General features: G+C 39.6%; 1 protein-coding gene across 1 annotated transcript; it reads right to left on the bottom strand.

Annotated features, from left to right (window-relative positions):
- Nucleotides 1-456: 456 nt before the first annotated feature.
- LOC130916525 (lithostathine-1-beta-like) lies at nucleotides 457-11946 on the bottom strand. Its single transcript, XM_057837312.1, has 7 exons — nucleotides 11615-11946; nucleotides 11436-11498; nucleotides 9002-9029; nucleotides 8829-8914; nucleotides 8606-8743; nucleotides 733-844; nucleotides 457-667 (listed from the first exon to the last, which is right to left on the bottom strand). Exons 2-7 carry the CDS (start codon nucleotides 11496-11498, stop codon nucleotides 588-590), a joined length of 507 nt encoding a protein of 168 aa, XP_057693295.1. The 5' UTR covers nucleotides 11615-11946; the 3' UTR covers nucleotides 457-587.
- Between the last annotated feature and the right edge of the window lie 44 nt (nucleotides 11947-11990).

Here is an 11990-nt window from a genome sequence, read left to right as displayed (position 1 = left end):
CGGCGTAGGTATGGAAGTCGTTCATAACCGTGGACTACCTGTACTTGAATTGAATTGAAGCCTTTTGTTGTGCACCCTGTTTTCTCCTGTTTTGTGTTATTAGAAGGGAAGTTTATTAAATGTTTTTAATTTGTTCTTTTTCTTTTGGTTAGGGAAGGTAAAGGTTTCGTTAGATTGTTTTGTTTGTTCCCTCAGACCGGGTCGTAACAGGCATTGCAGTGGAAATGGACGTGATGTCTATCGCTGTCAATGGCAACGGATGTGTTCATTGTAAATCTTCAATAAAAAGAATGTTGTCATAGCTTCATCATAATACAGTAGTGGTTTTAACCTTTAAATTCCTGAGCGCTACGTTTAAAGTGGAGTGGGAAAAAGACACGAGAAGATATTTTGATGCAGACAGATTCCTTCATTTAAGAGAGCAATGCTCTTTGACGTAACAAATTTGTCGTCAAAAATTATTAAGCATTGCGGAAGAAGATACAAAGAGTCAATCGTAAACCAAGTCATTCAAATCCACCACAAAAGAGTGATATGGTCACACAAAGAGCATGATTGTTACTCAAGGCAGTATGGGAAGAGTGTGATTAGTGTGAATGATCCATAACATCCATGAGGCAAATATACGGATATTCCGTTGAGCAGTCTTCAGTGTCCCAGAGTCCATCTGTAAGAAATAAAGGCGATAAGTAGATGGCATGATATTTTAGAAAACATTAACCATTGACTTACCATCCAGAGCCAACGATACACAACCACTAGCGGTGGCATTAGGCTCGCCGTTAGCCGTATCAAATGCGCTGAAATCAAATTCTACGCCATCAATCCATAAGAATTCATTGTTCTGGAAGACATTTACATATTAATTAGTCATATTTTTGGGGTAACTTATTAGCCACAACAGTCATACAATATCAAGGATGACGTGATCAGAATGTTAAAAAAAATGTTCAATTTGCTGAAAGAATAAAATGTTTTTTTTTCGTGTTTTTCCGACTCGAGTGAGGCATTAACTTGACGGTCTGAACGTGACAAGTCGCATAGAACGGGACCATTTCAAATCCGATCTGGGTCACTTTCGTATGTGGTCTAAATCCGATCTGGGCCACATTTTTCCAGACTGTCGCGGCGGTCTGTACTGTCCAGTCCCGCAAATCGGATTTCATGCAGCAATTACGTCATCAAATAGCGAGAGAGTCGTTACCGTAGCGATGCACCTGTGCGTTATTAGCGCCTAGCTTGCCTTTCGGGGAAGGGCTGGGCTTCACAACAGTCAACCATAAAACCATAAAAATGGGTTGAGGATAAGCCTGAGAATGCTCAGTTTTCTCTGTTACAAGTGAGCAATATTTCAACATTGCTTACACCAGTGACGTGCGGTCAGGTGAGGCAGGTGAGGCAGAGCCTCACCTGTCATCAAGACAAAAAAATATTTATAGCATCAAATTTATATTAATATTTGTTCATTGCTCTTTATGTATGACTCATTTCAAACATTTTTTATTGTCAAAATCGCTGAATTTGCCCATTTCCTGTTCAAATAAAGAAATGAAACGAGAGGTGCGGCAGCAATGAGTAAAGCCTCACCTCTGATTGCGCAATCCACAACAAACTGGGTTGATACATGGAATTGGAGCGTGCTGGTTGCCGTACATCTGCATGTCGCCATTATAATGTTTCCAGATACGTTTATTTGACCTGATTTTCCACAGTCTGGCTAATGTCTTTATCCCTTAAAGTTTAATGTTTGTTAGTGACATATTTAGTTTTGCTGATGGGAAATAAACCCGCAGTGAAAAGGCACAGGTTGCGGCAGATAGTACTCTGCCGCACTGCAAGGGGGCGTACGTGAAACTGGACTTTCCATTAAAAGTGGACGCGGTTAACACAACACCGGAGCTAAGAGGTTTGCTTCAAACTACGAGACAAGATAACTTGCGCTTTTCAAACGGACTGGTACACCCGAAAAGACTGGCTATGTGGCTGTCCTTCGAAAAATCGCCTTTGCTGCTTTCCCTGCCTTTTCTTCTCAACTTGTGCCAATGTCTGGACTAACACGAGATATTGTGACATTAAAAAACTACCACGAAGCCTCAGCAAACATGACAGCTCTACCACTCACATTCAAAGCCTGATTGCTTTAAAAACTTTTGGAAAATCAAGGATCGATTTGGCTTTGACGAACAGCGAAAGCTCAACGGTAGCATCCTCCATGCTAAGGTAAAGAAAAGAGTTTGAAAGACCTCATTAATGCAACCTGCATCCTAGCTAAACAGGAGTTAACATTTCGTGGTAACGATGAGCGTGTAGCTCTTCTAAACGTGGCATATATGTAGAACGATTACATGGTTTTGTTGAGAAAGATGAAAGGTTAGCTAGACTTTTGGACACATCCACTGTGTTTTCTGGCTTGTCAAATAGAACACAGAACGATCTAATTGAAGCAATCCTCTCCATTGATGCGGAGAGATGTTTTTTAAAGTAAAGGAAAATAAGGAGGACTTTTACAAAAAGGGCGTAGGTTTGCATAGGGACGGTAGGGACATAACACTACCAACTTTTCAGGATGCTAAAATTGTCCCCACCAGCTTTTAAGCAACCTTACCTTTTTTGCATGATATAATGTTCAGTTATATAGAGAATTTAGATCTTTCAATAGTTCCATATGTTGTAAGGATAGAATTGACCCTGCCATTATTAAGTGAATTATTTTCATTATGTTTATGTTTGCTAATAAAAACCAGACATTTAATCAGGAAGTTTTCAAAATGTTTCTTTAGTATTTTTTGAAAACAAAGGTTTGAATCGAACAGTGTATCATCTGAACCAATGCATGTAAAAGTTATCAGAAGATAAGGATTTATTTTGCATTGATCATTTTGCCTATTAATTGATTAGGTTCATATACATGAGAAATGTAGCTCTTTGCCCCCTTCATCCAATCTGTTTGGTCTAATTAATGTCCCGTCCCCAGCAAAAAGTGTGCCTACATGCAGGTTATGCTGTTATATCATCCCTACGAATGTTGAGACCAAACTTATGCCCTTCAAAACTAACACCGGTTTTTGTGGTGATGGACAGGCGCAAGATCACAAACAGTTTTCATTTCAATCTTATTTAAAAAAAAAAAAAAAAAAAAAGAGCTTAGACCAAGAAAAATACAATAGAATATTTAAAAACTAAATTTTGGCCTTAAATAAAATATTCTTTGTTTTTCTTTTCACACTTTTTGTTTAGCAATCTGTAATAAATTGTTTAAAGTATCAGAATTAAAAGTTTTAAAAACAACAGAATATTTCACTAAAGGTCAGAATTGAATTCTGTGGTTTTGTACACCACTCTTTACTCTCATTTATGTTGCATGAATTATAGAATTGCGACGACCAACACATTGAGGGTGTAGAGCAAATGCATGTTATTTTCTTACTTTTATGTATCGATAATATGTACCGTGTGTGCGTGTTTTGTGAAGAATGCTGATAAGATATGAAATAACCAGTAGCCAATTGAATAAGCTACCCTTTTTGGTTGATGTATTTGGAAATCTGACACTGAAGGAGTCAATGCCTCACCAACCATGAACCTCACCGCACGTCACTGGCTTACACGGTGTTCGGCCATTCCTTACTACGCGGCGAAACGTCCTACACAATGCTCAGGGCGCTTGTGCATGCATTCACACGCATGCGCACATCGGTTAGAGGCGGTGATTACCATTTTTGTTTTTATTTAGTTATTTAGAACCTTTTCACAGCCTCAAATATACTTTTTGCATGTATTACCCTCTCATACTTTTAACCATTGTGTTTTTTGTGTTAGCTTTGAAGCAGTTGACCACATTAGTCACGTAGCGTGTTTAAACCGTCCTTATTTGATATAACTACATTTAAGTATTTTCTGCAGGCATTTTTTTAGTACTTTATTCCTGTATGCATCTAAACAAAACAAGTTTAGAGCGCACCGTAGTACTTTAGGTGTCAAATTCGACTAATGTAGCACGTTTCGCCGATGTAGGATATTTTGTCAGAACAACGGCCGAGAGAGAGTCGGGGCAAACTGCCCATATGTGTGTGAGGTGCACGGACAGTGCGTGCATGCTATCGATCCATATAAACTTTGAATAAAAGCCTAAACGGGGATTATTTATGTCTGTTATTTGTGTCCTCCTTTTGAAAAGCAAAACATGATATCCCTGGAATGACGGATGACGTGTGTCATTTGTTTTGATGCTTCTGCGCATGCGGGTCTTCTTGCTTAGCGCCTGGGGTCGCGTTAACCGGATATTTTCCGTCGTTGACCGGTTTTTTAAAACGGTGACGGAAAAAACTGAAATCCGTCCGTCATTTTGACAGGTTGCAATTCACACCCCAGACCACAGGGTGGCGAGTCAGCATATTAGCTATTGTCTCTCCTAATGCATGACGTCGTTGGCTCTTCTGTCAGAATATTGTAGCGTCACCGGGGTCTGGCGGCGGCACCGTGATTGACACATCAACGCGAGGTTCTTATTGGTGCACCCGGTGTGCCAGCGCGTCATCCAATCACCCAATCACATGACGCCCCCCTGACCGGAGCCGCCATATTGTGTGTCAGCTTACCGCTACGTACATGCCTCCTATTACGGCGTGTTTTTCTGCTCGTTAATATTAATAATCAAAATGGTGAAGATGAGAGCGAGATGGACTGCTGTAATTCGACAAGAAGTCTGGGCACCAAACGATCACCACAGACTATGTAGTAGTCTTTTTATATCTGGTAAGATGCATTTAATATATATTTAGAAGATTTTAGGCTGACAACCACAATTAAGATCATTGTGTGACGTTGGTGATTGGGGTCTATATCGTTGCCTCTTTTTCTTTGGGGGCGGAGTTGTTGGTAAGCAGAGTAAAAAGGGGGAAAAATACCACGACTTCCGTGTCTAATTTTTCGCCGCCAAGCAAGTGTTACAATATTAATTAAAATGAATGAAAACTAAATACTATTGAATATGTCATCATTATCATTTAAAAAATTTAAGTGACGGGTAAAAATAAACTATGACCGGATTTTTATGACCCTGTCAGTCAAAATGACAGACAACGAAAATGTCTAGCGCAACCTCTGCTTAGCGCGTGTCGGACTGCGAATTAGTGCGCATGCGTAATACTTGAACGGTCTCAATGGATAAGAGCAGTCTGAACCGGCACGCCAAAAAACCGGATATGACAAAAAATCAGATTCTTGCATTAAGACCTGTAGTATGAACGTAGCCTAAGTGGCATATTTTGTCTTCTATTTTAAACACTAGGAACTAGAGCTGGGAATCTTTGGGCACCTAACGATTCGATTACGATTCAGAGGCTCCGATTCGATTATATAAAACGATTATTGATGCACCCCCCCTCCTTTTTTTTTTTTTTTTTAATGTTTTGTACATTAGTTCAAAAATTGTTCAAAAATACTCTCAGGCTAAACCAAACTACTATTTCAGTATCAAGTTAACATATAGCAGTAAACAAATATACAAAAATAACAGTAAATAAAAAACTCCAGTCCCCATTCTATATCAGCAGCTTTAAAGAGCATACGACACGAGAAAAAAAGTCTTAAATAGCATTATTATGTGAATTAGAATCATATTTTGAGACGATTCGACTGTATACAACAATTTAGCAAAGCACAGATGACGAGAAATTAGTCTTTTAATCTGCTGGTTAGCCACGCCTACCATTATAGGGCTTTAGCGTCCCCAACAGGTGGAAGACGTCAGTGGTAGACTGGGCTCATCGGTTTTACTATTCGGCCCATTGAGGGGGAATTATTCAGAACGAGGAAAACGCGACGAAGAGAGCCGCAAAATGTCATTGTTTCAGTCTCTCTACTCCAATATTTTTACAGGATATTCTTTTTATCCAAGTATTTTCCCCAATTGCTAAATAAATGGCATGGTCATGACAAACAGTCTTGTGCTGAATGGAATATGAAATAATAAAAATGCATTTATTCAGGACGACATGGCAAAATTACTCCATAATGGTCAAAACTGTCGACTTCACCTTTACTGTCGCATCTCCCGAATGATATTTTATGACACCTAAATCGGACATATGTCATTTCCCTTCCCCGATTTCGGAGAATGTAAACAAACCAGAAAGCATGACAGCTAGCCGACATGCTAACCCGAACCGAGTGATGTTTCAAAGTCTTCGAAGCGGAAAATCACACATAACTATCCTGGATTATTTGACATGACGACCCGGTTGTCGATTTTCGCCCGGCGGAGAGCAATTTACAGTTCGTTCCCCGGAGGAGGGTGGCTGGAGTTGTTGTGCAGCTAACGTGCTGCTGCTAATGAGCATTAGGAGAGCTTTTTACATGCCTATCAATGATCAAACGTAAGTAGTCCTTCATTTAAAGGAAGTTTGTAGTGTTTACTTTGTAATCGCTGTATTCGTATTTGACATAATACAAAACAAGATGTTTACTCACTTCCTCGTAAGTCCAATGGTCCCACAGTAAATATCCACGGTGAATGGGAACCTTTTGAAACTCCAAAAAGGCGCATACACCTCTCCCTCATACAGAATGATTTTTCTGCAGCCGTTTGGCTGGCGTGATGTGAAAAATAAACGTATTAATCCGCAAAATCAGCTGAATCCTTCGTCCTCATACACAACAGTACACTGTAGCGTGAAGAGGACGTCTTCTACCGTACACGTCACAGCGCCCTCCTCCTCAATGCAAGACCGAAGCCGGAAGTCACTCATTTTCATGGCGCGGGATTCAAAAAACTAAATAAAAGTAGCGATCGCTTCCACACACATCCAAGCGGTCCATATCATTCAGGGGCATAAAATACCGCGTGTATTATGAAATAAACATGCTTTTTCGTGTCACAGGCACTTTAAACTACATTCAATTAATTTAATGTTGTGAATCAACCGTTAAAGTTGTTAAAATTGCTCCCGTTATTCCATAATTTCCCTTTTGTCTACTTTCGACATGTGAAAGTTTTAAAACTATTTTAAAGATAGATTCAAGTCAATATTTTACCGATTTAGGAGTATTTTAGATAAAAAGTTAATTAGGTTTGCTTGGAACGTTCGCTACAACAGCCTTGCAGGGAAATGTACTGCTTTAAGATGGCGGCCGTTTACTAACGCCCGCATATAGCTTTTTGTAGGTGTGCTGCCAACGCTACCGAATCTATATTGCATCTAGTCCTATACAAATGATATCTACCGTAACATTATGTGGATGTACTTTGTAGCAGCTTTTCGGCAGCAGTCAGGTATGTTGTTGTGTTTTTTAATCTCGTGGCATGAGTTGAGCTAGAGCCGTGAGTTGAGCATTGGCATTACCCGAGGGGCCGGGTAATGAGAAGCATGATGTTTAGCTACTCTCGCTCCGTTCCTCATTGTCCCGAAGACTGCGTGGCCCGCTGAGTGTGTTGTACTTCCGCTTTACATGGCATATTTCAATAATCGGAATTTGGATGTTTGTGAATCGTTCTCGAATCTTCCACGGCCGAATCGCGAATAATCTAAGAATCGGAAATTTTGCACACCTCTACTAGGAACATCATTCATTGAGAAGATGCTTGTCAATATTATAATAATTAGAGATGTCGGCGATCGATCGGGTCCGATCACGTCATTTTCAAAGTATCGGAATCGGCAAAAAAATATCGGGCATGCCTTTTTTTAATATATATATTTTTTTAAATTAAATTGTTTTCTAATTGTATTTAACGTTACAGACATAATATGTTACACTCATCCAGGGTCTTTAGTTTAGGCTTAAGGCAGGGTTATCAAATTTATCCTGTTAACGGCGGTAATTAATTAAAAAAAAAAAAAAGTATCACGTTAAAATATTTAACGCAATTAACGCATGTGCTGCACGACCCACTCACACATTGACGCGTTCAATCTGTAATGGCGCCGTTTACCTATATATAGAGCTAAAAGGCAGCGTAAAATGAGTAGAGTGAATTTTGGCAGACTTTGAAGCCTTTTTTTAATTGGCTAAATCCTAACAATCCCTCTCCCTACGATTAGAAATATTGTGGGAAGCAACGTGGCGAAGAAAGGTAGTAATTGATCTTTTTCTTAACACCCTATGTTATTTCCCAACGCAGAGAAGATATATCAATTGGTACCACTACGCACAGTCATGGTTGCACTTCCCATCATGCATTTGGGTTGAACAGTTAAATGTAAAGTATCATTTACTGAAAGCTCAACAAATACACTAGAGGGCAATATTTAGTCACAATATACAAAGTCACATTTATCCTGTAAGAATTACAAGTCTTTCTATCTGTGGATCCCTCTCACAGAAAGAATGTTAATAATGTAAATGCCATCTTGAGGATTTATTGTCATAATGTTTAATGTATATATTCGTCCGAGTTTTATTCATTTTTTTCTTAATGCATTGCCAAAATGTATATGATCGTGAAAAATTATCAGGAATGATTGGAATTGAATCGGGAGCAAAAAAAAAAGCAATCGGATCGGGAAATATCGGGATCAGCAGATACTCAAACTAAAACGATCGGATAGGGAGCAAAAAAACATGAATGGAACAACCCTAATAATAATTCATATCATATAATTACCTCAAGCGTATCATGGAGTCCGGTCCAGACAGCGGTGTCATTTAAAGCTGCTTCCCTTTTAAACAGTTCGTGAACAAACACGTTTTCCAGGGAATTGTGAATGGACATTACATTTCCACCAAGAATATTGCAGATGCTCTGATGTAAAAAGAACATTTTTTTTTCACTTAGTCAGAGATTTAGACAATGGTTATGAACATCAGCTGACTGTTGTTTTCCATACCTCTGCATCTGCAAGCATCCTCGGATTTCGTTGGTAGATGTAACAGTGACAGTCCAAGCGAGTCCATCCTTTGGGACAGTTATTGTCTACAACAAAATGACTGTGTTAGAAAGAAAACAAGACATATTTTGTGTCCATTTGGACAAATCTTTGTGTCTGTCATAGTTTTGTACCTTTCACTTCTTCCTTATGGAGAGACGACTGTGAAGAAAAGCACTCTATTAGATCTTGAACGGCAGCACGTTGACATAAATAAGGATGAGTGTTGCACCGAAACGGCCTAAAATGACATTATCGGGATCTGGGTGTACGAAGAAAAGATGTCATGCCATATGTACTTTTTGAGAACTACCAGTAGTTTGCCTACCCAAGACAGTAATATATACATTGGGGCAACTAAGTATTTAGTCAACCACTAATTGTGCAAGTTCTCCCCTTTGAAAACATTAGAGAGGCCTGTAATTGTCAACATAGGTAACCCTCAACCATGAGAGAAGGAATGTGGGGGAAAAAACCCAGAAAATCACATTGTTTGATTTTTAAAGAATTTATTTGCAAATCATCGTGGAAAATAAGTATTTGGTCAATACCAAAAGTTCATCTCAATGTTTGTTATGTACCCTTTGTTGGCAATAATGGGGCCAAAACGTTTTCTGTAGCTCTTCACAAGCTTTTCACACACTGTTGCTGGTATTTTGGCCCATTCCTCCATGCAGATCTCCTCTAGAGCAGCGATGTTTTGGGGCTGTCGTTGGGCAACACAGACTTTCAACTCCCTCCACAGATGTTCTGTGGGGTTGAGATCTGGAGACTGGCTAGGCCACTCCAGGACCTTGAAATGCTTCTTACAAAGCAACTCCTGTGTTGCCCTGGCTGTGTGTTTGGGATCATTGTCATGTTGAAAGACCCAGCCACGTCTCATCTTCAATGCCCTTGCTGACGGAAGGGGATTTTCACTCAAAATCTCTCGATACATGGCCCCATTCATTCTTTCCTTTACACAGATCAGTCGTCCTTGTCCCTTTGCAGAAAACCAGCCCCAAAGCATGACGTTTCCACCCCCATGCTTCACAGTGGGTATGGTGTTCTTCGGATGCAATTCAGTATTCTTTCTCCTCCAAACACGAGAACCTGTGTTTCTACCAAAATGTTCTATTTTGGTTTCATCTGACCATGACACATTCTCCCAGTCCTCTTCTGGATCATCCAAATGCTCTCTAGCGAACCGCAGACGGGCCTGGACATGTACTGGCTTCAGGAGGGGGACACGTCTGGCAGTGCAAGATTTGAGTCCTTGGCGGCGCATCGTGTTACTCATAGTAGCCTTTGTTACTGTGGTACCAGCTTGCTGTAGGTCATTCACTAGGTCCCCCCGTGTGGGTTTGGGATTTTTGCTCGCCGTTCTTGTTATCATTTTGATACCATGGGGTGAGATCTTGCATGGAGCCCAAGATCGAGGGAGATAATCAGTGGTCTTCCATTTTCTAATAATTGCTCCCACAGTTGATTTCTTTACACCAAGCGTTTCACCCAGGGGTACCCAAACTATGGCCCGCGGGCCGGATACGGCCCACCTCCACATTTGGTCCAGCCCCCTGAAAATTATTTATTTATTTTTTTAATTGTGTTATTTATTTCCTGGCTTTTCTGTGAAGAACCCAGAGAGGGTTATTTGGTTAGTATCTATTCGAATAATAGTGTTATTATTATATTATTTTACATTATTTTTATTTTATTTACTTTTGTTCCGTGAAGAATCCAGAAAGGGTTATTTGATTGTGGCTTTCTGAAAAACAATACATTTTTACTTTAGGCACTCCTGCAATCGTCACACTTTTTCTGTTACAAACTGACCCCGGCCCCTCATCAGAGAAGGGAAGAGCTATGTGGCCCTCACAGGAAAAGGTTTGGGGACCCCTGGTTTTACCTATTGCAGATTCAGTTTTCCCTGCCTGGTGCAGGTCTATAATTTTGTCTCTGGTGTCCTTCGACAGCTCTTTGGTCTTGGCCATAGTGGAGTTTGGCCTGTGACTGACTGAGGTGGTGGACAGGTGTCTTTAATACCGATAATGAGTTAAAACAGGTGCCATTAATACTGGTAACGAGTGGAGCCTCGTTAGAAAAAGTTAGATCTCTTTGACAGCCAGAAATCTTGCTTGTTTGTAGGTGACCAAATACTTATTTTCCACTCTAATTTGGAAATTAATTCTTTAAAAATCAAAGAATGTGATTTTGTTTTTTATTTCCACATTCTGTCTCTAAAGGTTGAAGTTTACCCATGTTGACAATTACAGGCCTCTCTAATCTTTTCAAGTAGGAGAACTTGCACAGTTGGTGGTTGACTAAATATTTATTTGCCCCACTGTATATATACTGTATATGTAAATGGTAAGTAGATGATGTAAAAAAATAAAAATTAATGTGCGCTTTCATGGTGCCCAATCATCCCTCTGTTGCGAATATAAATGAGTTTGAAAGTCTACTTAAAATAATATATTTAAAGCGGAAGGAGTAGCAGCGAACATCTGTTATTTTTATGAATATATCGTACATACACAAACACAAAAGTGAATAATTCAATTTAGGTTGAGTGAGATTTTGACTTACGACTTTAGTGAAAAGTCCACAAATCGCACAGAGGAGGAAGACCAAGCGTAGAGCGAAGGCCATCTATGAAACGAGAAAAAAAAAATGGATATATCAGACAACAAATATTCTCATCACGTTACACAATAATGCAGTGCTGAAAGGTCACTTGACACTGAACTTCAAGAGTAAGATTTTACCTTTACAGCTGTGAGGCTTGATACTGAAGTCGATGACGATGATTGCTTTTATATAGTGTTCGCCCAGTCGCAGGATGGGAAAAGGGCCACGACATGCAATTGTTACCAGACCAGATAATTACTAACTGAAAGTCAACTGAAAATGACCAAATAATTGATATAACTGTTTATCTGTCTCTGCCAAACAGGTTTTTGAACAAACGATCAAGCCAACTTTTCATGCCACAAATTCTCATGCAACAGCCACCAAACATTTATCAGAATAACAGAGAATGGGAAAAACAATTAAATAATTATAAATTTACACAAAACTCCAAAAATGGGCCGGACAAAAGTATTGGCACCCTTTGAAAAAAATCATGTGATGCTTCGCTAA

Source organism: Corythoichthys intestinalis, chromosome 5, assembly GCF_030265065.1.
Source record: "Corythoichthys intestinalis isolate RoL2023-P3 chromosome 5, ASM3026506v1, whole genome shotgun sequence".
NCBI lineage: Eukaryota > Metazoa > Chordata > Actinopteri > Syngnathiformes > Syngnathidae > Corythoichthys > Corythoichthys intestinalis.
This window is presented reverse-complemented; position numbering and strand designations above follow the sequence as displayed.

Excerpts from the sequence above, each read along its gene's own strand:
- LOC130916525 (XM_057837312.1), bottom strand. The coding sequence starts at position 11,498 with ATGGCCTTCGCTCTACGCTTGGTCTTCCTCCTCTGTGCGATTTGTGGA. Across the intron at positions 8,744-8,828 it reads GGATGCTTGCAGATGCAGAG|AGCATCTGCAATATTCTTGG; the intron begins GTATGGAAAACA and ends TTTTTACATCAG. Across the intron at positions 668-732 it reads TGTATCGTTGGCTCTGGATG|ATGGACTCTGGGACACTGAA; the intron begins GTAAGTCAATGG and ends TATTTCTTACAG.